The following is a 14,056-nucleotide window of genomic DNA, read 5'->3' as shown; positions in this document are numbered from 1 at the left end:
TGTGTGTGTGTGTGTGTGTGTGTGTGTGTGTGTGGTATGTGTGTACATGTGTGCAGGTCTCATTGTTTTAATTTCTATGAGTGCTTTCAGTCAAATTCAGAGCTCCCTGCCAGCTCATTCTGTTGACCCACTTTCTCAGCCTTTTCAGGCTGGATTTACAGAAAGGTTATCATACCCCCTAGCATTTAAGTGATTTTCTGAAGATTTGAATTCTTGTTCTTGCCCATGAGAACAAAATGCCTTAACCAAGTGTTTGAAACAATTCTGAGCACATTATACAGTGTTCAAATAAATGGATCCAAGAAGCAAGCTGGAGTAGACATTTTAATATCTAACAAAACAGACTTTCAGTCAAAAGTAATTATAAGAGATAGGAAGAACAATTCATACTCATCCAAGGAAAAATCCACCAAGATGATGTCTCAATTCTGAACAGGCATGCCCCAAATACAAGGGCCAGCAATATTAGTAAAAGAAATATCACTAAAACTTAAAATCACACATCAAATGATTTGATGATTGCTTGCTCTCTACTCTTCTTGGGTGTGTGTGCTTCTGTTTTTCTAGATCTTTCAGTGTGCTTTGAATTTGCTAATATGAGGCTTCTCCAATTTCTTTACTAAGGTACTAAATGCTGTGAACTTTCCTTTTATTGCTGATTTTGATTGTGTCCTGTAATGTATAAATATACAGATTGGTAACAGGAAACTTCAACACCGCATTCTCAACATGGACAGGTCATTAAGACTAAAACTAAAGAGAGAAATAATGAAAGCAATGGTTGTTATAAATCAAATAGAACTAACAAATAACTGCAGAATATTTCAACCAAACACAAAAGACTATACCTTCTCAGCACCTCCTGGAACCTTCTACAAAATTGACCATATAATAGTCCACAAAGGAACCATCAACAGATAACAACAAAACTAAAATTACCCTCATATCTTATCAAACCATACATTTTAAATGTGTAATTAAACAAAAGAAACATCAGAAAGCCTAAAAACTCATGGAAACTGCACAGTTCTCTACTGAATGACCACTGGGTTAGTGAAAAAATAAGTAAAATAAAGACTTTTTAGAATTAAATAAAAATGAAGGCCCCGTATACACAAATTTGCAGGACACAATGAAATAGTGCTAAGAAGAAAGTTCAGCCCGGCAGTGGTGGTGCATGCCTTTAATCCCAGCACTTGGGAGGCAGAGGCAGGCATATTTCTGAGTTCAAGTCCAGCCTGGTCTACAGAGTGAGTTCAGGACAGCCAGGGCTACACAAAGAAACCCTGTCTAGAAAAACCAGAAAAAAAAGAAAAGAAAAGAAAAGAAAAGAAAAGAAAAGAAAAGAAAAGAAAAGAAAGGAATAAGCCCTAAACCTAAAACCTATGTACATTTTAGTTTTTAGAAAGAAGCCAAAAGTATACAATGGAAAAAAAGAAAGTATCTTCAACACATGGTGATGGTCTAACTGGACGAATGTAGAAGAATATAAATAGATCCATGTTTATCACTCTGTCCAAAGCTCAAATCCATGTAGATCAAACACTTCAATCTAAAACTAGACACACTAAATCTAATAGAAGAAAAAGAGTGGAACCTCCCTGAACACATTGGCACAGGAGACAAATTCCTGAACCGAACAGCAAGTAGTGTTCAGGCACTAAGATAAAAAATTATTAAATGGGACCTCATGAAACTAAAATGCTTTTGCAAGGAAAGGAAGCATTCAATAAGACAAAACAGCAGCCCACAGATTAGGGAAAGATCTTTACCCACCTTACATTGTACAGAGGAATAATATCCAAAATATATAAAGAACCCAAGAAATTAAACACCAACAAACCAAATAATCTAATTAAAAATGTGGTAGAGAGGTAAACAGAAAATTATCAACAGAAGATTCCCTAGGGGTGCTTAAAGAAATCGTTGACATCCTTAGTCATTGGGGGATGCAAATCAAAATGACTCTAAGATTCCATCTTAACAACTGTCAGCATGGCTCAGATAAAAGATTCAAATAGAGTGCGTGGAAGCAAGGATTTGGTGAAAGAGGAGCACACCTCTATTGCTGGTGGGGGTGCAAACTGGTACAACCACTTAGGAAATCAATTTGGTAGTTTATCAGAGTTTCTGTAAGGCAAAGGACACCATCAAGAGGACAGATCGGCAACCAACAAATTGGGAAAAGATCTTCACCAATCCTACATCAGATAGAGGGCTAATATCCAATATATATAAAGAACTCAAGAAGTTAGACTCCAGAAAACCGAACAACCCTATTAAAAAATGGGGTACAGAGTTAAACAAAGAATTCTCACCTGAAGAACTTCGGATGGCGGAGAAGCATCTTAAAAAATGCTCAACTTCATTAGTCATTAGGGAAATGCAAATCAAAACAACCCTAAGATTTCATCTTACACCAGTCAGAATGGCTAAGATTAAAAATTCAGGAGACAGCAGGTGTTGGAGAGGGTGTGGAGAAAGAGAAACACTCCTCCACTGCTGGTGGGGTTGCAAATTGGTACAACCACTCTGGAAATCAGTCTGGCGGTTCCTCCGAAAACTGGGCACCTCACTTCCAGAAGATCCTGCTATACCACTCCTGGGCATATACCCAGAGGATTCCCCACCATGTAATAAGGATACATGCTCTACTATGTTCATAGCAGCCCTATTTATAATTGCCAGATGCTGGAAAGAACCCAGGTATCCCTCAACAGAAGAGTGGATGCAAAAAATGTGGTATATCTACACAATGGAGTACTATTCAGCCATTAGAAACAATGAATTCATGAAATTCTTAGGCAAATGGATGGAGCTAGAGAACATCATACTAAGTGAGGTAACCCAGACTGAAAAGGTGAATCATGGTATGCACTCACTAATAAGTGGTTATTAACCTAGAAAACTGGAATACCCAAAACATAATCCACACATCAAATGAGATACAAGAAGAAAGCAGGAGTGGTCCCTGGTTCTGGAAAGACTCAGTGAAACAGTATTTGGCAAAACCAGAACGGGGAACTGGGAAGGGGTGGGAGGGAGGACAGGGGAAGAGAAGGGGGCTTACGGGACTTTCGGGGAGGGGGGGCTAGAAAAGGGGAAATCATTTGAAATGTAAATAAATTATATCGAATAAAAAAAATAACAATAAAAAAAAGAAAAAAAAAAAGAACTGAGAATATCCATAGACAAAACTGTAAAAAAAAAAAAAAAAAAAAAAAAGAAAGAAAAGAAAATTGGGAGTTCTTCTATACAGGATCCAGCTATAACATTCCCAGGTAAATACCGAAAAGATGCTCCACTATTCACCGGGATACTTACTCAACTATGCTCACTGCATCTTTATTCATAATAACCAGAAACTGGAAACAACCCAGATGTCCCTCAACTGCAGAGTAGATAAAAGAAAATGTTGCACATCCACACAATGGAATACTACTCAGCTATTTAAAAAAACAGGCAAATTGATGGAATTAGAAAATATCAATAAGAATGAGGTAACCAGACCCAGAAAGACACACATGGTATGTATTCCCTTAAGGAGGTTATTACCCGTAAAGTATAGGATAACCACACTACAAGCCGCAGACCCTAGGAAACTAAGTAATAACAGCTCAAGGGAGAATGTGTGAATCCCACTCAGAAGCAGAAATAAAATAGATATGTATCTTAGGATCAAGTAAGATATAATGGCTAATTTTATGTCAACATGTCATAAGCTAGGATCATCTAGGATGAAGGAATCTTAGTAGAGAAAATATCTGCATAGGATTGGCTAGGATTATCCTGCATGCAGGTCATGAGTTTCTGTTCATGTGGGAGGACCCAGCTCACCGTGGGTGGGACCACCCCAGACTGGGGATCCATAGTCTCAAGGAAAGCAGGCTGCATAAGGCATAGACAAACAGTCCAGCACCCAGGACCAGGTGTTGCAACCAGGTGTTGCTCCAGGACCTCTACACATCAGGTCAGGCCTCCATGCGTCTGCCTGGGATTCCCACCCCGGCATCACTGGGTGATAAACCCATTTTCTTCCCAATGTATTTTCTCATAGTGCTTTATCACATTAATAGAAACCTCAACTCAGATAGCAGAAACCTAGGCTTTGTTAGTTCTAGACAATATTAATAACAACTAGACATTTAAAACACCTCAAAAAGAACTCTTTAGTGTCCCCAGCTGTGCTGTAGGAAAGTTAGTATTACGAATATATGACTAAGGAGCCACCCATCACAGAATTGAAATAAACTTGCATGGACTTTTAAATCTTCCCAGTTTAATTATCGGAACTATTAATATGTATGCAGCCTTCATAATAATCCTGTCTTAAAAGTAAAAATAAAGAAAAGATATTCTGCCTTAGGATTTAACAGTTCGCGATAGTTTTTTTTTAAGGAGTGCATTAATGGGAAAGTTCCTCTTATTAAATCCCACCCATTGTGTACATGGCTGGACAAGCAGGTTCTGTTCTTTGTGCTTCCTTGTAGTGGAGGCTGGAATCTTCACATTCTCAATTATAGTTTTCCTGCCCCCTACCTGCCAGTGGATCCCAAATCTCCTTCTATGTTCTCTCACCTCAAGTCATAATGCCATAACCCCGACGATGTGGTCTGCACACAGATCCTTCACTGAGATTCTTTCAGCATGCATATCAGTTCCTGTTCATGCTTAAAGATAGACAGTGTCCAAAAATCTGAGCAGAAGAGCCATTTATCAAACTACCTTTGAAGGAACTGAAAAATTTGTTATCCTCACTTGAAAGAAATGTCTTATTCATTATTTTCATGAGTATAGTCTTTTATTCCACTTCCATTCTTTCCCACTCTCTCCACTCTGTTCTTGAGATAATATTATTGGTTATCCAGAATAAATTCAATTAGCCTGTGTATTTTTTTTAAGCTTCTTTCCTGACACTGAGCCTTGTAAATGGTTCAAAGTGATGAGAGATAACTTCTTATGGCTTTGAAATGCACCTTTACTGAATTAAAAAGTACCGGTCATGAGCTATGTCAGTACTACCGCCCCCCCCCTCCCGTCAATAAAGCTAAACCACTTTAAAACACTTGGTACAAGGGTGGAAATGAAGACCCAGGCACTGAAAATGTGTACTGCTCTTCTAGAGGACCTGGCTTTGATTTCCACCATGCAGTTCAGGCAGTTCAAAACTGCCTATAGTGCCTGTCTCAGGGGATCTGACACATTCTTTTGGACTGCTTTCATAAATATATACATTTGGTTCACATTCATACACTCAGCCACACATATACACATTTAATAAATAAATAATGAGATAAGTAAATAAATGGAATAAATAAAGAATAAAATAATAAAAACAAGGTAATAATTTTTTTTAAAGATTTATTTATTTATGTGGGTACATTCTAGCTATCTTCAGACACACCAGAAGAAGGCATCGGATCCCATTACAGATAGTTGTGAGCCACCATGTGGTTGCTGGGAATCAAACTCAGGACCTCTGGAAGGGCAGTCAATGCTCTTAACCACTGAGCTATCTCTCCAGCCCAGTAATGAATCTTTAAAAGACTGAATACAAAGAAGTATAAAGAAGATTTTAGAACTCAAAAGATGGAATCAATTTCAAATTCTTAAAGACCACCTTCTGATAGAGAAAAAAATCACATTAGTAGAGTAAAATTAATTACAGAGAAAGAAAAATGGTATTTAATGATTGTTAATAGCCTCTAATCATTTAAACACTGTCTTACTAACAGATTTAATCTTAGTTCCACCAAAAGGGAAGTTGGATATGTATGTAACAAGAGACATAAACATAGGAAAAAGATTTTCTTTATGGAATTAAACATTCCCTTCAAAGAAAGGAACATTTAGACTTGAGTATTGATTTCTTGCTAAAAATATTTCACAAGATAAGACAGATATTAAAGCATAAATGTAACTGGAAGTTTGCCAGTCTTCTAAGGACAAAAGTATGTCAGTTTGAAATGGCCTGGCAGATATCCCACATCAACTAAGGAAGAATCTTACAGAGTATGCAGCATAGCCATCTTTGACATTTTAAATTTAGATAATGCAACTCAGGAATGGGTAACAGAAAATGAAAAATACAAGAAGGTGAAGAAGAAATACTATTAATGGAATTCATCGATGAGCCAATAGCTCAGTGACTCACCCACTGAGGCTGAATTGTACAGCATAGTGATAAGCAACTAGTGAGGACTGAAGAGGATGCTGGGTGCTTGTCTCTGTGGCCTGTCAAGAGATCCAGGCTGTATGAGAAAATACAGCCAACACCTAGTGATGACACCTGGAAAATACAACCTAGCCCTAATGATGGCACCTGGAAGTCACTGCTCCAAACTTGTCAACGTTGGAACTCCTAAATGTGCTGGGTGTTTACTTATATTGGTTTTTTTTTTCAAGTATCACAATGTTTATTGATAGATACAAGTATATAAAATCAGGGCATGAACATGACTTGATAAATTAAGTAGACTTAATTTCAATACTATAATAAGAGGGACCAATTCAAATTCTCACCATTTGTTTCACACCCACAAAAACCACTTCAAGGGCATTAATGATCTCTCAAACTGAATCAGTTTGTGCAAGTAAACCATGTTTCTTTTAAAAAGACTTGTGCACTTGCCCAGGCTCAAGGATTTGTTATAGACAAAATGTACACTGGTGTTTATATGGACAACATTCCTTGAGCAGAATTAATTGAAAACACCTGGCTTTTGATGGTACTGACATACAGCAGCTCTCTACAAACCAGGACACAGTGGTACAAATAGTTCCACTCCTGAGTTCATAAAGCAGAAGTTCTGCTGCTCTTTCTACAACACTATCAACTACCCTGTATTTTTAAAAAATATTTACTTATTGTGTTTGTGTTGTTTTGTATGAGTGTATTTTTGTGTACCAGGTATGTGCAATTGGCTATAAAAGACCAAAAGACGGCTTACTTGGAGAACATATTTGTGACAATAGGCAGTTAAATTGGTTTATTTAATTTATTTCACTTTTAATAAAATGGTGATAAAGGAACAAATATCATGCATATAACAGAGAAGTCAATTAAAATATAGAAAGTTTAACTCAAAGGTCACTTATGTTTCAGAGAAAATTCACAAGATAAGTCAAAATGCTAGGCTATTTCCTGCTATATAAGTTTATTTTGTAAATATTAATATATTCTCTACATGCAAATAATTGATTTCTTGAAAAGGAGACAATTTTTAAGAGTAAAAATAACTTTCAAGATTAGGTGCAAAAATAAACATTAGTTTATACTAATTCAATGCTTTAGTTTTTATTAATTATTGAATTTTCCAAACCCTGTTGATTATAATATGTAGAAATCTTTTTTCATGTTTGTATATATGCTAGTTAGTTTTAACTGTCAACTTGCCAAAACCTAGAACCATGTGAGAAGGGAATTACAATGAAGAGATTGCAAGTATGAGATTAATCTATGGTTACATCTGTGGGGACTTTCCTAAAGGCCAGTCCACTATGAGTGGCACCACTCCCTGTCCGGGGGATTAAAGCTAGCTCAGTTAGAACTAAATAATCCAGGAAGAAAGTAGGCAGTCAGCATGGGCTCAAAGTGACTAGCTACTGAGCTCCTGCCTTGGCTTCCCTGGAGTCATTAACTGTGCTGTTGTAATTGTGATGTAATTAAAGCCTTTCTCCCTTAAGCTGTCGTTGTTGTGAATATTTTATCACAGTGACAGGAATGAATCTAGGACAGAATACAGCCAGAGTTTGTAATAGAAATGATTCAAACATATGTGACTTTGAATGAGCCTGCACATGTATCTCATACTGAAATCAATTTGGGAAAACATATTATAGTAAAGAAACCAAAATGTTCAGAATTCTGAAAGCGATCTAGGTGGTTTTATAGAAAGGACAGACAGAGTATAAGTCAGGAGGCAGTATCCTGAATCCATTAGGTTTTTTTTGAAACCTATTGAGTGAAAAGTGAACTGCAGAGGAGATCCTCTTTGAACGGAGTAGGCAACATAAAAATGACAAATATTGTCTTGCATGAGTTACAATTTAAAGATTGGCAGAAGTTCAGTGTAATAAAAGGGAACCGGGTGGCTGACCTGCTTGCAGGGTTAAGAAGTCTTTCAAAGGCCAGGCCACATATTCTTTTTCCACTGAGGGTTTTATAAGCTGTAAAAGAAGCCAAGAACTTTTGAAAATGAAACAGAAAACAGCATTCTTGGGTCCTATTATAAAGGAAAAGGGCACAGGATAAAAATAGTGCCACATCCTAACTTAACCACGTTACAATCCAGTTCTGATACAGTATTCCTCTGGCAAAAACACCATTATGGCTAGACCTATTATAAGAGGCTATTATTTCTTTCATTTTCTTAACAATACATGTAACCTTTAGCTATACAAATTTCACTGGGCTGTGGCTAAATATTGATGAGATGATTTAAGTAGTTAATCATAATAATATTTATAAGCCTGATTTCATTGTGTTGGTTCACGATTCTTTGGTCCACGAGCATTTAAGTGCAAAGACTAATTTAGTGTTTGGTTGAGTTAGTTTGAAACACATACAAAAAAAAAAGAGAGAGAGATAATCTTCCCTCTTATCTTCATGACAGAAATTTCTTCACTGTTGAAGTACTTTTATTAAATTTTTTTTTTGTGTACAGCATGCCTTAATAGCTGTAACTGCACCAATTTGTAAAAGTTAATTATTAAGTGATGCACAAGACAAGATTCAAAATAATTAGTTTGATTCAGGTGCCTGATTTTGTGTCTTATTGTTGCATTTAGATATTTATTTATTTATTTATTTATTTATTACTATTAAAAATCACTTTGATTGCTGATGTCTTCGAACATTTGCTATCGTGTTTTAGCTATGGCTTAAAAGTGTCCAGCATCAGGACATCAGATAACACTATTTTGAATGAATACTTTAAATGCCATGTTTAAATGAGATTGAGACAGACAACATTTTGATACTTGGAATAATTATATAACCACTGTACATTTTCTCATTCTTCCTAGATCTTCATGGTTAAATGTAGGTATAAAATTAAATCAACATTTCCAACTACATCTAAAACATGGACTTGATGTTTTATGCTTTTATGCCTCTGGTCCCTCTTCTCTTATTAATGTAGACATTCACGTGCTATGGTTTCCCCGTTTCACTAGGTTATGCACTTATGGGATTAAAAACCTTGTCTTGGGCTTGGGTCCAGCTCGGGCCCTGCACCTTTGACTCCATGCTGCTGCACCTCTTTTGCCCCATGGCCCAGTCCTGTCTTCAGCTCCACCTCCGTGCCGCCTACTCCTGCTTCAGTTCAGTGGCCGGATTCTCCATCTTCTTTGTCTGGACGCTGCGATGGGGCGTCTCTCAGGTGTCCTGGCCCTGTGGGTCTTGGTGACTCACATGATGTGCATGCAGGATTACTGGAGGACCTGGCTGAGAGGGCTGCGCGGCCTCCTCTTCTTCTTGGGTGCTCTCTTCTTGGGAGTGTCCGTTTCTGCCTTCTGCACCTTCCTGGCGTTGACCATCATCCCCCACCAGAGTCCCAAAGACCCAAACAGCTACTACTTCTCCTGTGTCTGGAGCTTCGTTTCCTTCACGTGGGCCTTCCTACTCAGCCTCTATGCCCACCACTACCAGGCTGACTTTGCCCACATCAGCTTCCTCAGCGATTTCTAACCCAGGGAATGAGGTCACTACAACCAGGGGGGCGGGAGGGGGCCGGGCTCTTGGGATCTGGACTCCGCTTCTGAGTCATCAAAGGATTTCTCCCCAACCCCTGGGGACTCCAGAACCATGGCAGAGTATATGTGCCAGTTCAGTTTCCCAGGGATCTGTCTGGTCCCCTTTTGGGGAAGACATGGAGCTGTTAAAGGGGTACTACCAATATGCAGCTTATACCTTTTCAAGCCGATCTGTTTTCTTAGCACTCTGAGGGATCTTTATAAGTAAGGCCATGGAAATGAATTCAATGGGTAGGATTGGAATTGTGGCTAGTGGCAGGGGCTGGGACAGGCTTCCTGGCTACCCCAGACTTCATTGAAGCTGTGTGTAAAGGAGGCATCAAAGGTCTGGGCACGTAAGGAAACTTCAGTACAGATCTCCACCCCAGGTCACCCATCCTCTTGTCCTCAAGGGTCTGGTAGCTAACTTCATCGGTCGTTAGGGAAGTGACAATTGGCTCTTTCCCTGAGCAGCATAGTTGGACAGAACCCAGCGTCCATCCCTCCTACCTTCCCATCCAGAGTTTGTTTCCCATGAGGGTGCTAACGCCAGCCAGCCATTCCCGTGTATCACACATGACCACATAACCACATGCACCAGAGCTGTACTCCTTACATGAGGCTAGACTTAAGGACCACAGGAAACACACCCCTGCACCTAAAAGGGCTTTGGGATCGGGGCAACCCCTTGGGGGCAAGTGGGAGCGCCCCATCTGTACTGAATCTCCAGCCTTGTACCTCACCTGCCCCTCACTGCACAAGACCACCCTGACCGTGAGGACCTTCTCCCTGCACCAGACCCCAGCTCTGACCTTTCACCTTCTCTCTCCTGAAGGAACTCTTCTGAGTGGACATGGGCAAGGTCTTACCTAAGCAGAGAGGGACAGTGGGGGCTGATACATGTATGCTTCTCTGGTAGGTTGCCATTTTGTGTATCTACTTTTCCACCTGGGCACTGTCTTACCTGTGTCATGGGCACTTACGCAGAAATACAGAGGCCATTAAAAGAAAAAAAAAAAAAGAACCTTGTCTCAATTGATTGCTATTGCACCTTCAAGATATTTCAAACAAAGAATGTAAACTTCGTGTTTGTTGAATAAACAAATGAGGACCTGCAAAGATGTGCTTATTTTTAAGTTTGTCTGGTGGCTATATGTGTGTACACGTGTGAAGCCCAAAAGCTATCACTGGTTTTCTCGAGTTTCCCACCTCAGTTTTTGAGGCGGTGTCACTGACTGAATCATGAGCTTTCCCTTTACACGAGTTAAGACCCAGGGATCCACCTGCTTGCTTTACACAGCCCTGGAGCTTCAAATGTCTTATAGCATCGTGCTAGGCCTTTACAATGTGATGCAGGTCTTCACGCACTTCCTGACTGTACCATCGCCTGGAGCCTACTTCATATGTTTCTTCTCTGCAACTTTCTCCAGGGCAGATTATATATATATTTAAACAATTTAGACAGATTTTTTTTTCTTCAAGGGTTTACAAATTTTTTAATTGTAAAAATTTAATTTTTTAACAAAATTAAAATTTAATTTTTTAACATCAATAGCATGCATGTTCCTATGCATGAGCCCCTAAAAACAATGATACCCATAAAGCAAGAGCATCTTCAGTCTTCAAGAGAACTTGATCGAGAACTTTCTTAGGTATTATATCCCATTGTACTCACTCAGAAACAGTGCTAGTGTTGAAATGAACGGACCCACCTCTGTATCCTCTTCAGTGCTGGGTGGTAGAGTAATTTGTAAAGCTTGTATTGTCACACCTCCCCCCCCCCCAGCATCTTGTAATTAATATCGTGTATGCCCTATACCCTACAGACTTTCAGGCCTAAAAGATGTTGGGACTTATGTTTCAGAAATGTGATTTGGATTCATCTACAAACAAAAAATCATAATTCAAAATCATCTCATCTAATTCTTGCCAGTCACACAAAGCATCCCCACTTGTATTTTGAACCAAAAGACATTGAGTTTCTGGGATCCAGAGCTTTCTTGCTTTCCTTCCTCCCGTTTGTTCTTGGCCTCTGCCCAAGTATTCCTCCTTCATTTCTTCTCTCATACGAACATATTTAAAATCTAAAAAAACCATACAATATCCAAAGGATTTTGCTTTGTGTTTTTGTAAAACAGGGTCTCCACATAGCGCAAGCTGGCCTTGACACGGAGTTCACAATACTGCTTAGGACGGCCTTGAACACTGATCCTCTCGGCTCCACCTCCTGAAAACTGAGATCATGGGCATTCACCACTACATCTGATCTATTTATTTATTTTGTCCATTTTCTTTTGTTGTTTGAGACACAGTTTCTCCTTATAGCCCTCTTCTGTCTCTGCCTCAAGGTGTGCAAACAGTCCCTGCTTATCTTCCTGAATCTTGCTATTTACTTAGCATGATGATGTTGGTTACTGCACTTACTGTAGGAAAGGTCACAAATACATCTGTGTGCCTTGTGAAAGATGGCCGGCGTTGTGTTGTGTTTCAGTTGAAATTACCTGCAAGTCAACTCAGGCCTTACTTACTGGGTCTCAAGGCAAACTCAGCATGGGCTTCTTCGTGATGACATTTCCCACAGAAGGTGGAATGAAGTCTTGCTCAGTAGATTTGAGTTCTAGTTTAATAGTCCTAGCAGATTCCAGTCACCAAGGCCAGCAGCTGTCAGAGACCACTCACCTTGAGAAAAGTTCTATCTTCCTCTCACTCCTCCTGACCACTTCGTGCCCGGCTTCTGGCCAGTTTCTGTAAAACTCTGGGAGATGGGAAGGATCTGGACCACCTTCAAAGTGCCCATGCTCAGTGGCAGAGCTACTTTGGCTAGGATTGTGAGCCAGGACTCTGGGATCCCTGCTCCCAGCCACAGAGCACAACAACCACATAGCCTTCCTTCCCCAGGAGAGTCAGACGCTGTGACGCCCGCCCCCTGCAGCCTGTGCTGCAGCCGCTGTCCACCGGAGGGGGGCGAATCCACGTCAACCTGTTGTTTGTCCAGTCCCTATTGATCAAGTCAGAGCCACAAGGAAGTGCGGCACCCACACGCGCTTGGAAAGTTCAGCACGCAGGAAGTTTTGGGATAGCTGGCCCAGTAGCTGGGCGGCCCGGGAGGGGCAGCTCGGAGCGCCGGGCAGCACAGGCGGTGAAGGCGCGGGGCTGCACAGTAGAAGTTCACTGACCCAAGCCTGTGGGCTTTTTTGTTTATTTACTTTTGGAGCGACGCTGTCCCTAGGTCGCTGATCCCAAATGCACCGGCTCGTCTTAGCCTCCATTCTCCTGTGCTCGAACTTTTGCTGCAATCGGGACACTTTTGCGACTCCGCAGAGCGCATCCATCAAAGCTTTGCGCAATGCCAACCCCAGGAGAGATGGTAAGCGATTCATTTGATTTGTGTTCATCATTGAAAAGGTCACATTTGCTATTGTCTAGGTTCTTTGGGTCATTCATCCCGCCCCCATCTCCTCAGTTTCTGAAGTTTTCAAATGAACTCAGAAGGAAGGCATCCTCTGGAAGGGATTCTCCTGCCTGCTCTCCATCCCCCCGCTAAGATAGCCCCTCATTCCAGAGCTGTACTAGACAGTGTGTGAAGTGTCCTGGGGCCATTGGGGGAAATAGTGTGGGTCAAGTGGCTTTCTCCTCTGCACCTTAGAAGTCTTATCAGTAGGTGTGTGTGCTGGATTAGTTGACACCAGGATGTGGGTGCCTCCTTCCAGGGTTTGAAAGCTGCGTGCTGTGCTCATTTTGGCATTGTGGAGGGCAGTGGAGTCGAATGGCTTTACTGGATGACGTAATTCTTATTTCTTTATTTGAGCTAGGGGAGTAAAGATGACACGTTTCAACATTGTGGTTATTTTTGCAACAGACTAGCCATGTATAAGTCGTTTATTTTCAAAAGAAATCAGTGTTGTCCTTTATGTCTCTCAAGTGACTTTCCTTTGGAGTTCAGTAAGGGTCAGGAACTAAGAGTGTAGGAGGCAGAGCTCCTGGAATGTTCTTGTACCGCAGGGGATCTGACTTCTTTCGTTGGTTTGGAAGTTTTCCAAGCTCCTGAAATGGCTATTCTAAGAAAGGTACTGACTGAGCAGGCATGCTTGTTTTCCTGTCCTGTGGAAGACACATGGGAAAAATAAGTCCCAGAAACTCCAAATTGAGTTTGTTTTTCTCCTGAGACTCCTGAGCTTGTGGTCCCAGTAAGGTACGTACTAGTGGTTGGGTACCTGGAATGGCCCAAGGCATATTATTTACTATTATTTTCTTTTGGCTTTTGTTTTCCTAAATGGAACTCATTTTCTCTGACTTGCTAAAGTACCCAGAGCCTCCACTT

General features: G+C 40.4%; 1 protein-coding gene and 1 pseudogene across 2 annotated transcripts in view; both read left to right on the top strand.

Moving 5' to 3' along the window:
- The first annotated feature begins 9,272 nt into the window (after window positions 1-9,272).
- On the top strand, window positions 9,273-9,691 carry LOC127688310 (heme transporter HRG1-like; annotated as a pseudogene).
- A 2,945-nt stretch (window positions 9,692-12,636) lies between these two features.
- The window catches only part of Pdgfd (platelet derived growth factor D), a 251,213-nt gene continuing 249,793 nt past the window's right edge, over window positions 12,637-14,056 (top strand). For both annotated transcript variants that reach the window (XM_052189171.1, XM_052189170.1), the window contains exon 1: window positions 12,637-13,102. In XM_052189171.1, coding sequence (XP_052045131.1) covers window positions 12,979-13,102 — 124 coding nt within the window. In that variant the 5' untranslated portion in view covers window positions 12,637-12,978. The remainder of the gene's footprint in view (window positions 13,103-14,056) is intronic.

This window comes from Apodemus sylvaticus, chromosome 7, assembly GCF_947179515.1.
Source record: "Apodemus sylvaticus chromosome 7, mApoSyl1.1, whole genome shotgun sequence".
In the NCBI taxonomy this organism is placed as follows: Eukaryota; Metazoa; Chordata; class Mammalia; order Rodentia; family Muridae; genus Apodemus; species Apodemus sylvaticus.
This window is presented reverse-complemented; position numbering and strand designations above follow the sequence as displayed.